Here is a 13,099-nt window from a genome sequence, read left to right on the forward strand (position 1 = left end):
AGTTCAGCTCAGGTGAACCTTGACACGTGAATTTGCGCTATTGACAAATGCAAAACATCTTGACAGTGCTCACCTTTGAGACAGTCCACAATAGAGAAAGCTATTACTATATTAGTGTAATTTTACACAACCTTTTACAGAGCCCCTGAAGTCCCGAAAGGTGATATTTCTTGTGTGCACAAGCTTTTATTTTGCAATTAATTGTGCCCTGCACACAAGTTACTATCTTAGTTCTTGTTTGTATTGTCTTTACCTTTCGTCTGGTTTTTCGTTTTTCCCCCTGTATTCTGTCTCTCCTTCCATTTATGCCGTGTACTTGGAATAATGTTTGACTAGAGTTTGAATCTCAAGTGGGGCAAAAAAAATAACATGATGTAAGACCTTGGGTCACAAATTCCAAAGTTGCCATACATATGCCCCATTAATGTTTTTAAATGGCACCGGGTTTTTGAGATGGAGCAATTGACATGCAGTTTAGAGCCTTACATTGTCACTCATAGTGCCAAATGATCTACTGCTCCGTGTCAGCAGACTGCCTTCAGTAATATAATCAACATTTGGGGTGTCATACAGTTCTGCTCATGCTATATGTTGTGAATGGCTCCTTGAAAATTCATGGAAGGGTTTTGAAATGTTGTCCATGAAAATGTATGGTAACCCTTTAGTCACTTTAGTAACCTGCATGTCTTTGGACTGTGGGAGGAAGACCACGCTGACATGGGGAGAACATGCAGACTCCGCACAGAAGGGCTCCCCCATCCCCGGGATTTGAACCCCCCACCCCAAGCAGCGGGCCAGTATGTTTTTGAGAGGAGGAGACCTCTGTGGATAAGTCAGCCCCTGGTAAAAACCTCCTGAACGTCTGGATTAGAAAAAAGGTGAGCACACATTAGCAGGTGCTGGGCTGGCAGCCTGTGACGTGCAGAACAGCGTCAGGAGACACTGATTTGTAAAGTGAAACTGCTTTATTCAGTGTTGGCGGTTTTAATCAGTGTATTTCGGAGACAAAGATACTTCTGCGTATAATTCTGCTCCCAGTGAAAACCTCCTCAACAACAAACACTAAAGGAGTCCTAACCAGGAGTTCACACTTGGCACACGGGAGAAGCTTTAGCAGTTGCAATTTGCAGTCCTCGCCGCTGTATGCCACCAAATCCTATCAATCCTACATGTTGCTCCTTTTTTTCCAAAAAAAAAAGCAACTGGCAACAAATGGTTCAATTTACTCTGAAAATACATGTGGTCACTTGACTTTGTACACAGATGACAGGTGGAGGTGTTGTCTGGGTTCATGCAAGCAGAGATACACCAGAGGAGCTCCTTGTTTGGTAAGTAGGCTAAATAAATGTTTTGAGAACCTCAATGTTAGATTTATTATTCTGAAGTTACTGTTCTGTATGTTATGTTATATCACTTAAAGATGTTTTTGAGAAGATATCATGGATGCTCCCAGAGTCTGATGTGTGAAAATGGCTCAGTACCCTCACATTAGCTGTATCAGAGTGCTAGAGAGTTCTGCTTTGATTTTGTCACCACTATAATTTGCTGTCCACTTCATTAGGTGATGTCCGTGCTTTCTATTTTGGGTTGTGTCCTCTCACCACATCTGAGACGGGATTTGATGGATTCAGTCCAGGGCAGGAGTGGAACACTTTGAAAAACTGTTCATTATAAGTGCTAACCCCTCTAGCAACTGACCCCAAAAACCATGAACACTTAGTAGCAACTACCTACTGACCTAACAACTAACTAGCTTCTGCATTGCATCACTTGGAAACACTGTAAACACAGCATCCTCTAGTCACCACACAAACTGGCGTGATACATTAGCTACCAATGTAAAAGTGCAACATAAACAGATTGCTGTTAGAAGCACCAAGCTCACATCACATCTTCCAGCTTAACTAATTTGACTTTAAGATAAACTGTGATAGAGTTAAGAGTTCTTCATGGCTTCACATGCTGCAGTTTGTCTGTCACCAGCAGCCATGACTGACCCCCGCCCTGCTTTTATGTGACTTACCCCTCTCACTGAGAAACACCAGAGCAAATGCTCTCCTGCTTCTGCGCCCGTCAGGAATACATGAGTGTGTATTTTTGCCAAATGTGGATTACAACATTTGGGTCCGTTAAGTGATGCAGTCGTCTCTAATGTAAGTTTTTTGAGCGTCATTACTAGGACGAAATTACTTAATTAATTATTATTTTAATATCCAGATTTGGTTCATTTGGTCTAAAAACATTTTGAAAGTCTAAACAGCTGCATGATTAAAGTATTGTATCCACATTAAAGTAAGCGGCCCACTAAAGCAGAAGTTAGCTGCTTGGCCGGTGGAAGTCTCCAGTGCACCTGCTCTGTGGGCTCCACGATGTGGAAGATCTGGGTAATTTCATACTGCGGAAAAATAGTTTTTTGGCTTCTTTGATAGGTATGAAATGGGCCCTGCCTGAAACACTGTATCCAGTTGTCTTAACTCATTCCTGGTCAAGATACAACTCAAAAGGCTTCTCCTGGTGTCATGGTGACGCTGGGGCTTCTGCCGGCTTATTCCGAGAGGCCTTTCTGCTGCCAGCCACATGGTTTTAAGTCTAAACCACAAGCTGTAAACAAATTTGGACCTAATAAACCGGTAAACGGATCTTTAGCATCCAATAAGTCTGTTCTGTTATGACCTTTTTACTCCCATGGTCCTGCTTTTCTTTCTTCACAGAAAATCCCATGTGATCTTCAACCCCCCCCCCCCCCCCCCCCCAACTCCTTTTAACAGCTTCTTAATAGCATCCACTTAGCTAGTGTTTCCTAAATGACCGCCTTGAAACTGCACTCTGACTTTTACTGCCCTCCCAGCTGCCGTCCCCTCAACTTTCATCACTGCTGCTCCCTGGTCTCCTTCATCCAGCCCAGCCTTTTATACAGTGAGCCTGGCAGTGTTCATATAGTCTGATATTAATCTGTGTTTCGAGTCACATCTTATTGATCTGTGTTTTCACCTCCAGGCTCTCAAGCACCTTCCTCATGGGGGTCAGAGGGGAATAATGCAATCGGTGAAACAATCTAGAAGGAAGGGGTTATTTATAATGGTCAGATAGGGAGGAGATTCAGCTGTGAAGGAGGGGGTTGGATATAATATTTCAGGTGCTGGGGAGCCCATTGGTCTGTGAGAAAATCGACTTCCATAAAGAGAAAGATGGGGTTTCCTTTGCCTTTGGGGAATGCAATATATACCAACTTATAATGCCAAATCTGAGCTGCTTCCCAAATCTAACGCTCCACTCTGTTTCTGTCTCCGAACAACAGGTGAGAAATCTTTTTTTATTTCTCTGCTGAGTGAAAACAGGATTTTTGTTTTATTTCTTTGAGCTGTGTTGTTTTTAAACTGTCGGTAAGATGAACCAGCTCGTTAGAAACTGTCGCTGTGTGCTGATGAGGGTGATGATGTCCACTGAGGAGTTTTTGCATGTTAATATGGTTCATTTTTGTGGGTGAAGCGGTCGGTGCTTCAGGTGTGAAGTGATGCTTGATGAGGTGTGCTGGTGTAAATAGTCTCTGGAGCTGAAAAGTGATAGTCCTGGTGTTTATTGCTGTCACCACCTACTGTCTGGATAGATTTAATGTGTCAGAGCTCAGACTGACTCACTTAATAATCTGACAGCTTTGTTCAGCGCAACAGTCGTTGGCTTCATGCTTGATTCATGCTAACAGTAGTCTGCAGGTCAAGAGACCAAGAAATAGAAAAGCTAAAATGTGCATTATGTTCCAATACAGTTACCTTGCAAATGCATTCATGCATGGTTTATAATGTAAATTTAGTTACAGTCTACATGTGAGCTCATTGTCTGAAGGTACAGCAGAACAGATCAATGTGTTTTACAGAATTTGGACACAAAGTCATCGAATCAATTTGCGAGAAAAGATATCAGATCCATTTTGTATTTGAAGCTTGAATAAGACCTCAAAGACTTGTTTTCTCTAAATGAGTCCACAGTTTGTGGTGCTGATTGAAAACAGGTTGACTGAGGACTGACGTCAACGGGAGCTGAAATTTCAGCCGAGTCACCAGAAGAAAATGTTGGCATTGTACGTTTCTGCAAACCACGAATAAGTCACATTTGTACGTTTCATATGAATCATATCAACGTATTGTATGAGCTGACTTTGTCACTGAGAGGCGGACATCGAGATGAGATGCCTGCCAAGTGTCACAGTTCAAGACAAACAAAAAAAAACAACGGATGTGATTTAGCAACCCGTTGCTGTTTTTCCAGCGAGTTTTTAGCCACCAAACATGGGTGTTCTTTGGTGACCCATCACTGTGTTTCAACTGGAAATAGTGCCACGGTAAGCAGTTGTTTTTTTTATCAAGACATTGCTGCGTTTCCTGACAGGATAGTGCCATTAAAAGTAAGTCTTTAAGCCAAAACATGATCTTTCCCGAACCATAATCAAGCAGCTTTTGTACCTAAACGTAACTACAAGTTAAACACAGTGTTTTAACGTACAGATGTAACATATGCATGGCTTGCAGAAATGTACAATGCCACCATCTATTCTGGTGATTTTTCTGGCAGCTGTGTTTGAGATTTTGAATTCAGGAGCTCAACCTACCAAACATCCACCATAGCAGGACACTATAACTCTCCACTGAAATTAAAAGTGTATATTATTGTTTAGGGTTAGCTTTGGGGCATGGTGATGCCAGCTCACTCAGACATACAGGACTGTATGAAAGTCTGAATTCTTGGCTGTGGTGTCTGAAGCTGAGGTGCTGACTGAGCCAGACTGGTGCTGTATATTTAATGAAAGTGCAAAGTTCATATAGTTTGACAATAAACTGATTTATTGCTCAATTTGCGGTGTGCTACACTGAACAGGTTTTATGTTTCTTGCCAAATAATTATGAGAAGATGAAGATATCACTCAGTAAAGGTCTCACATATTTAAAGTCAGATAGCACTTTAGAACTGTCACCATTTAACAGATAACAAAGATTTACTTATGCTGATGATACTGAGGTGTTTATGTTTATCAGCAAAACCTATAATATGGAATTAAGTATGAAGTATAAAGTAACTGTGTATAAAACAAGTCACCAAGTTATTAAAATTACAAAATATGAGTCTCAAAAGTTATCTGATTAAATTTTAACACAGGATACTTCAACATTTAACAATTAAAACACAATATGGCTACGAACTGTCAAAGGGAACTCTTGAAAATACATTTGTGTAGACACAATACATGATTTGGTTACACTGCCTCCAAACCCTCTCAAAAGTTCAGAAAAAATCAAAGAACTAGTGGCAACAAAAGCAGACTGCTGCGTTGCCTCATATCGCCTGTGTCTCGGCCAAAAAGTAGCACTTGAACACGTACTTGAATGTTGGTGCCAACTACCACATACACTCAAAACTGTGTGAGAGTAAATACATTGTCATGCCAGCAGGTGGCGATAATCTGTATTTGACATTCAACAAGGGAAAGCAGAAGACTGACAGGACGGATTCAAGATGCTAGTTAGCCAGTTAGCACATCAACAACACAGCCTGATGTTGAGAGAAGGAAGTATATACTGTACCTTAGTGAACAACAGCACAAACAATTATGAACCACTTCTGCTAAAGAGGTTGACGTCGATTCATCACGTTGAATTGGCTAAAAAAAGCTGACACAGGCTGACTCATGACGGTGGTGCGAGACATACCACAAAAACTATTGCGACAGATGCTTATCGACAGCCCGACATTGACCAATAGTGGACCGTTAGCCTGGTGGGTCAGGACCTAAAAGAAGCTCAATTCAAAGTCAGAGTAGTGATACAGCAGCAAACCTCTGTTTGCTGTGTAAGTTTATTGTGGAGTAGTGGCGCACTAAGCAGAGAATGAAGTCACACTCCCTCTGTGTGTGTGTTGTAATCTGAGCTTCTCTGTTCTCTGTTGTGGGAGACAGACGGATGAACGTGCATGTTAATGCATGTGTGTTTCCCAGGCTGCTGTCACACCTGCCCTGTTTGGTTCGGTTCAGTCAAACTCAAGTTGGTTTGCCCCCTCAGTGTGGTTCATTTGTGCAGGTGTGAACACAGCAAAACAACCGGACCGAGACCTTCTTGAAGAGGTGGTCTCAGTCCGGTTCCAAAGGAACTCTGGTGCGGTTGGTTTGTGGTGAGAAGGTGTTGCGACCTGGATGTGAAGCAACTGCAGTCACATGACACATTGTTTGGGTTAAACATGAGCATGTTACAGTCCTGGAGGATTATTAATGTGCACCTCCTCCTGTACTGCCTTAATATGCACATTCAGCACATCCAATGCATCAAAACATTGTTTTCTAGTTGGAGCCGCGTTTGCCTCGTTTTCAAACTGTATGCTTTGACTAAAATGAACAATGACAGCAATATAGTCCACGATGAGCAGCGCTAACATCAACCTGCGTAGTTGTCCCTCCATTGTGACATTAGAAAGTGTCACATTTATCTTGCAAGTGTACTCTTCTTCAACGTTTGCTTTACTTCCTGGATTTTTCCCACATGGAAATTCTGACCAATCAAGAGCAGCTTTCTCACACAAGGCATTTGATCTGGTCCTCTTGTAAATGCTGCCGTGAGAACACCAACCAACTCTAGGCAATTATACAACTTTGGAACAACATGAGTTCCTGATAATGCTCCCTGAAATCTTGGTCTGAAAGCACCCTCACTGAGAGCTGATCAGCGCCACTCTGCACTGTGCTGAACGGTGGTTACCACCGATATCGGGACGGCATCGATGCAGAAGTGTAGCGCCGACCCACTAGTTCCCCCCTGGATAAAAATGCTAGCTCTGTCAGCACTGTTACAATTGTTAGCACTGTTTGAGCTGTTAGGACCGTTAGCCGCTGGCTCAGGCACCACTCTGTTGAGAGCCGTGTGCAGACAATCTCTGAATCATAAATACACTCTAAATATTGTAAAGAGCTCATTTAAGGTATGTTATGATGGGTTTTTTGAGAAAATGTAACTGATGCGGTGTATACTCTGGAGGTCTCAAGTCAATCTGAAGAATTGGGATCAGTGCTGATTCTGAAATTTCTTAATAGATGAGTATCAGCTACATAAAGTCAGATCCATTTCCGATACTTTTTTAGTTTTTATTCTGTTAAAAATCAGGATCTGCTCTGTGTCTTATGAGAAACATTAGATCAAACGCAGACACTCGGTGTAAAAGGAGTCGGATCACGTGCAAAAGATTATTGTAACATCCCTGGTTTTGATCAACTATTCTCAACTCTGCGTTTGTCTTGGTGGATAAATCATTGTTTTAACATGTTTTAGACATTTTGCCTGCGTTGAAGAGCCGTTAGTTTTCGGTTTGGACACAGTGATTGTTGATCCAGATTGTTCTGCACAGTCTCTATTTTCAGAGAAGACGTGTCCGTCTCAGTCATGTCAGAGATGTTTGTACCAACAGAGGACGTATCTGGTGTTTCCTGATAATCTTCCAGAAGACAGACCTTTCATGACAAGGATGGCCAGGGGGGGACAACTGGACCCTAGATCCTTGTCCTAATTTAGCCTCGATGATTTTGCCTCCGCTGATGCTCGGTGTCCTGTTTCCTCAAAGTGGAGTTATTATTTCTTATAGACTGGACAGAGACATTCCAGTCCTGACCCTCCTCGCCCTCCTTGTGTCAGCTGTGCAGTTAATCACTTTTCTGAGATTCTTTTTTTTTTTTTTTACACTTTTGCACTTTGTCAAAATGTCAAATTGTGTTTTTCTGCAGGCTGTGACGCCAAACAAACGCCAAGATGTCAGAGTGAGTAATTCTGTCTCTCTTTCATCTTAATGTTCATATATTTTATTATTGACATACATTACATTATTTAATCAGGAGAACCATATATTGTTTTTACAACAGGACTCTGCATATTGAAGAAGTGTTACAGAAACATTCGTGCAAACATATATATAAATGTAATCCCCTTACGTCCATTATTAAGTCCTAAAACTGTTTCTAATGAAGATGAATAGATTTCAAGACCTTTCTAGAATCAAGTCCCTTGATTCTTTGCATACTGAATTAGTCAAGAATATTAATCAAAAATCTGTCCTAAAAGATGGATGTTTATTCAAACCCTTCAGGAAAAAGATGTCGTCGAGTCGCAAGCATCATCTGAAGGTAAAACATTCTTTTACAGTGTTGTACAGAACAAAGCCAAACTGAGCTATAAAATAAAAGTGGTCATTTTTTGTGAGATATTGACGAACAGTGTCCTCAGAAACTGGCAAAAATCTTTTTAGTCACAAGAACATAGAACTCTACATTAATATCTGCTGTTCTGTTGTCTGGTAGAGTTTGATGCTGTCCATCGCCAAAGGTTTACTGGAGGAGGAGGAGAAGGAGCGAGAGGTGGAGAGGGCGAGGTACATGGCTGAGAACTGTCCTCCTGTGAGGATGCCCAGGACCATGCAGGAGCTGCAGGTACGTCCTGTGATTCACCATCGGCTCAGAGTTTGGTATGATGCATGATACAGGGTTTATATTGTGTTAACTGTATTCATTTCTCCATAGAACAGGCAGTGACAGTGTTTTCAGCTTCTTACAAAATATGACAAAACGTGCACTTAAAATCAGTGGAAACTGCCTGAATTCAATGTAAATGTGTGATTTAACTCTTTCTAGTAGTTCATGTCAGTAAAGACAGAATCAATGAGCGCAATCACTGATCAGATATAACGTCAGTTCTCAAATGCTGTCCAGGGCCTTAAATTACCTGCAGAGGGTGCCAGGCCTTTATTTGAAGCAGGCGTGCATTAGAGACAGGCCTTTATTTCCAACCCAGTCTCAAGCCGAACTCCTCAAGAGGCTCCTTTGCATCAAATACCGACACACACAGGCACCCTTTAGCAGCGGTATGAAATGCAGCAGGCAGAGGTTTTTTTGACATTCTGAGTGAGAAAGTCTGCAAAGAGCAGGCATGAGGGTCGGGGGTGGGTCACACAAACTTCGGACTTCACCTGAGAGCTCACTTTTTGTTTCCTGTGTGAATCCAGAAGTAAATCCAGTCATTTTAATAACAACTTAGTGAGCTAGTATGTGTAGCATGCTACGCTACTGACATATGTCACATGACGGTACATTATGTTAGTAACAAACATTTATTTTAAGACAAACCATAATGTTTTTTTTTTCTAAACCTAATCATGTGCTTTTCAATCAATCAATTCTTTATTTGTCTTTGTCATAATAACACAGCTATAAGTAACAACAAGATATCGTTATGAGCAACTTAATACTGACATAGAAGTATTTTTAGAAAGTGCAAAAAGTGCACATGACATTAATGTCCAGAAAAGCCCAGCAGAAGGTCGCGCACACCTAAAGAAACAAACCAAAAATTGAAGTGTTTTCTCATGACGGTCCAGCAGCAGCAGACGGAGACAATGAAACACAATACTGTCTGGTGTATGTAATATTTATTCACTGTGTAAAATAAGACAAGGAATGTTGGCTGATTCCAATAGTTCACTTTAAAGCCAATATCGGCTGATATCAGTGATGTGCTAATACTATTGTGCATCTCTAGTTTCAAATTAAAAACCCTGCACTGTTTCAGTGGACAGAATCTCTTTATTTCCTAACAAGTCTTGTATTGTTAACATGTTGCATAAAATTCACTGTTTCACACAGTTCCCATACAGTACTTCAAATCCACTGTGTGATTATATTTTTAAATGTATTAGAGGAAACTCTTTATTAAAGAAAATGTTTTTGGTCTACATCATGTCTGGTGTTGTGACAGTTTGCTGATGTTTGTGCCCAGGAGCTGTGCAGAGAGATTCACCACAAGATCGACAAGATCGACGAGGAACGATACGACTTGGATATGAAAGTCACTAAAACCAACAAGGAGGTAGATTATTATTATTTAATTATAAAACCCCTGCAGAGCCTCCACACTCATGCTGTGCCTCCAAACAGTGTCACATAACTTTATTGTAAAAGGTTAGGGAGTACGTCACACTAGATTTTGGGGAAATGTGTATACAATGATTTAAAATACATCCCTGCAGCCCAGAGCGTGAGCCCTCTAGATTTTAATGACCCCATTACGTTCCTCTGCTCCCACACTCAGGACAAACTTAACATCTTTAGTTCCATTTTTAAGAACTCATGTTCAGTGTAATTAAATCCTGTGGCTCCCTTCATACCACTGGAAGGCAAAATGACCAGGTCATTTGGGATCTGAAAACAGGATCATGGTCTAAAGAAGGCTGATAGTGTTCAGGGTTTTAATTCTTTGCTAGACCGTACTAGGTTGTGAATATCATCAGTAGCACGCTGGAGCTGTTTGTGCCTGTCTGGATCTGATTTTCATCCGTCCTGGAATCTGTACCGTCTCCACTTTCCAGATTGACGACTTGAAGATCAAAGTTCAGGACCTGATGGGCAAATTCAAGAAGCCTGTCCTGAGGAAAGTTCGTATGTCTGCTGATGCCATGCTGAAGGCTCTGCTGGGCTCCAAACACACAGTCAACCTGGACCTGAGGGCCAACCTGAAGCAGGTCAAGAAGGAGGTCAAAGAGGAGGTGAGGAGGTGGCCTCTTTTTATAAACCTGTTTGTAAGGGACACGCCTTTTTTTTTTACAGAAGCAGATGGTAGATTTAATAAGTTGAGAAGAAAATTAGTAAAAAAGAAAGAACGCTGAAGACAAACACGGAAATCACTTTGAAAGACTGCGTAAAAAATATAATATTTATGTAACATAATAATTTCTAAATATAGTTTTTCCCTAGCTTTTCTTACCAAGTTGCTCATTACTTTTTTCCCCCATGTTGTTGAATGAAATGACACCATCAGGGTTCAAAGGTCTAAATACTTGCAAAAGGCATCTGAAAGCAGCACACAAAGAGGGATAACACTCCAGGTTTCAAAGGGTTAAGGTTGCCACTGAGAAAGTCCTCCTTTATCTTTATAGTGTTATTTGTGTGGTCACTCCTTTGTCTTTCACAACAAACACAATCAGTTCATGTATGGTAAATCCATTTAGAAAGAAGTAAGAAAAAGAATTAAAGCTAACCCTAAAGCCTAGTTCACATTACACGATTTTCACCTTGATTTTGCATCGCGGAGACTGTCGTAATCTTTTGAATGTTCATACCTGGCGACGTGTGTTTCTGTCAGCGGGAGTCTCGCCAACTGTATTACGACCTGTGTGTCCACAAGATTTCTCCACCGAGCCCTCGCCGACAGAGCCCCAGATAACACGGTGACGTCACCAAACTTGGAGACGACACATCGTAAAGGCATGGATATTCTTCCCAGTGTTGAATCAGATCCACCTCCAGGGCCTGGGTCCAAACACAACGTGCTCCCCTTGATCCTGTGGACGCCGCCATTGTTGTTGTTGCTTGCCGGCTTTGGAAACAAGCCCAAAAGAAGCGACTATCATGCGTTTAAAAACCTTATTAGATGGATATATATAGAGAAAAAGGTGACGTTTAGAGAGCAAGCCCAGATAAGCAACTCCACTTCAGAAACAAGCCCAAAGTCACAGCTAATAAGCAGACCTTGCAACCCTCTCAAGATCCTCTGCGACGTCAAAATTGCGGTGAAAAATTGTGTAATGTGAACCAGGCTTAACTGACTCTTTATGATTACCATTATAAAGGCTGGTGTCAGGCAGGTTGTCAGTGCAAGGAAAGTAGGATCACCAGTATTCAGATCTGAACCTTCTGATTTAAAGATGAAGTTTGGTGAAACATCCTGGTCCCGCTGTGACGTTTGGCCGTCTCTGGTGTTTCAGGAGAAGGAGCTGCGAGATGTCGGCGACTGGCGTAAAAACATTGAAGACAAAGCCGGCATGGACGGGAGGAAGAAGATGTTTGAGGCTGAGGCATAAATCAATCTGCTGTCAACAAAGCTGCAGTACTTTTAGTCCCTGCTTTTCACCGATTGGTTTAATCCGATCAGATTAATTTAGATAACACAAATTAATTTTCTGAACCACTTTTTGAGCTGCAGAAACTGCGACTGAATAAATGGAGTGAAAGAGACGTGTTGTGATGCTTACTTGGGTATTTGTTACTGAAAAAGTAATTCAATTACTTTAAGGCATTACAAAGTAATGTATTACTGCTTACTGAGAAGACTGCTTACCATCCACTGAGTTCACATTTTTATTATTATCACCTTTGTTATGAATTTTATGAATGCCTGAATGACAGCAGGGGCTAACAGGAAGCAGCTGAGCACATTGGCAGCAGCTAATGCTAACAGATAATTAAGAGTATTTGGAATTTGCCAGTTAAATTTGAAGTATTACATCAGTATATAAAATGTATTGAAAATGGGTCAATGACTTCCAGCAGTGTTTTCGGGCTGTGAAACTACCGTTAGCTAGAAGCTAAAATGGAGGCCCAGAGCTCAGCTGACAGATGCATCATCTGGGGACTGTCGGGTTACACTGGAGGTTCATTACCATAATTACACAAAACTGTTCAACGTCATGATGATTACTTTGAGAAAATAAACAAAACTAAATTGTGCTTGGTACACTACCAATTAATTTTTTAAGGGGGTATCGTTACAGCCCAGTCACCAGAAGAAAATGTTGGCACTGTACGTTTCTGCAAACCACAGACACATTTGTATTTTCATACATATATTATTTCTTAAGTGACATTGTACGTGAGTTGATTTTGTCATTGGGAGGTGGAGGGGGTGGTTGTTGGCATGACATCTTGGCGAGACGCCTGTCAAACTGCAGACCACTGTTAAAAACAATAAAATGACAAAATGGGTTGTTCTTTAGTCAGGCTGTTCTCAGGCACTGTTCGTATGTTTCCCTATGAAAAGTAATTCAACAAAATTCGTACATATCCCAAGTAATGATAAGCCAGTAATTTGTGCATAGCTCAAGTTTTTTGGAAGGCTGCAATCACATGACCAGTGGGCTGACGGGAGTAAATCAAGGAAACTATAATACTGTAAATCTTGTATGAATAGCCCGGGCTATTATTTGCTTAAATTACTGAAATCAACAGGCCTATATTTGGGACAGGCCTTAAATTCATTTCATACAAAACTGTTGCTCAGCAAAGATCAAGAAATACAATCGAATT

The 13,099-nt window shown here is 41.2% G+C and overlaps 2 protein-coding genes across 2 annotated transcripts in view; both read left to right on the forward strand.

The window, feature by feature from the left end:
• Positions 1-6,563, forward strand: part of syt8 (synaptotagmin VIII) — a 44,231-nt gene extending 37,668 nt beyond the window's left edge. Inside the window, exon 8 of the transcript XR_007449116.1 lies at positions 6,069-6,563. The gene's annotated coding sequence lies outside the window, so the exon portion shown is untranslated. The remainder of the gene's footprint in view (positions 1-6,068) is intronic.
• Positions 3,221-12,031, forward strand: LOC125886966 (troponin I, fast skeletal muscle-like). The gene is made up of 7 exons (XM_049573384.1): positions 3,221-3,298; positions 7,757-7,789; positions 8,116-8,152; positions 8,327-8,455; positions 9,798-9,887; positions 10,387-10,563; positions 11,782-12,031. The coding sequence occupies exons 2-7, from the start codon at positions 7,782-7,784 to the stop codon at positions 11,875-11,877; spliced, it is 537 nt and encodes a 178-aa protein (XP_049429341.1). The 5' UTR covers positions 3,221-3,298; positions 7,757-7,781; the 3' UTR covers positions 11,878-12,031.
• The last annotated feature ends 1,068 nt before the right edge of the window (positions 12,032-13,099 follow it).

Source organism: Epinephelus fuscoguttatus, linkage group LG4 (genome assembly GCF_011397635.1).
Source record: "Epinephelus fuscoguttatus linkage group LG4, E.fuscoguttatus.final_Chr_v1".
Taxonomy (NCBI): Eukaryota; Metazoa; Chordata; class Actinopteri; order Perciformes; family Serranidae; genus Epinephelus; species Epinephelus fuscoguttatus.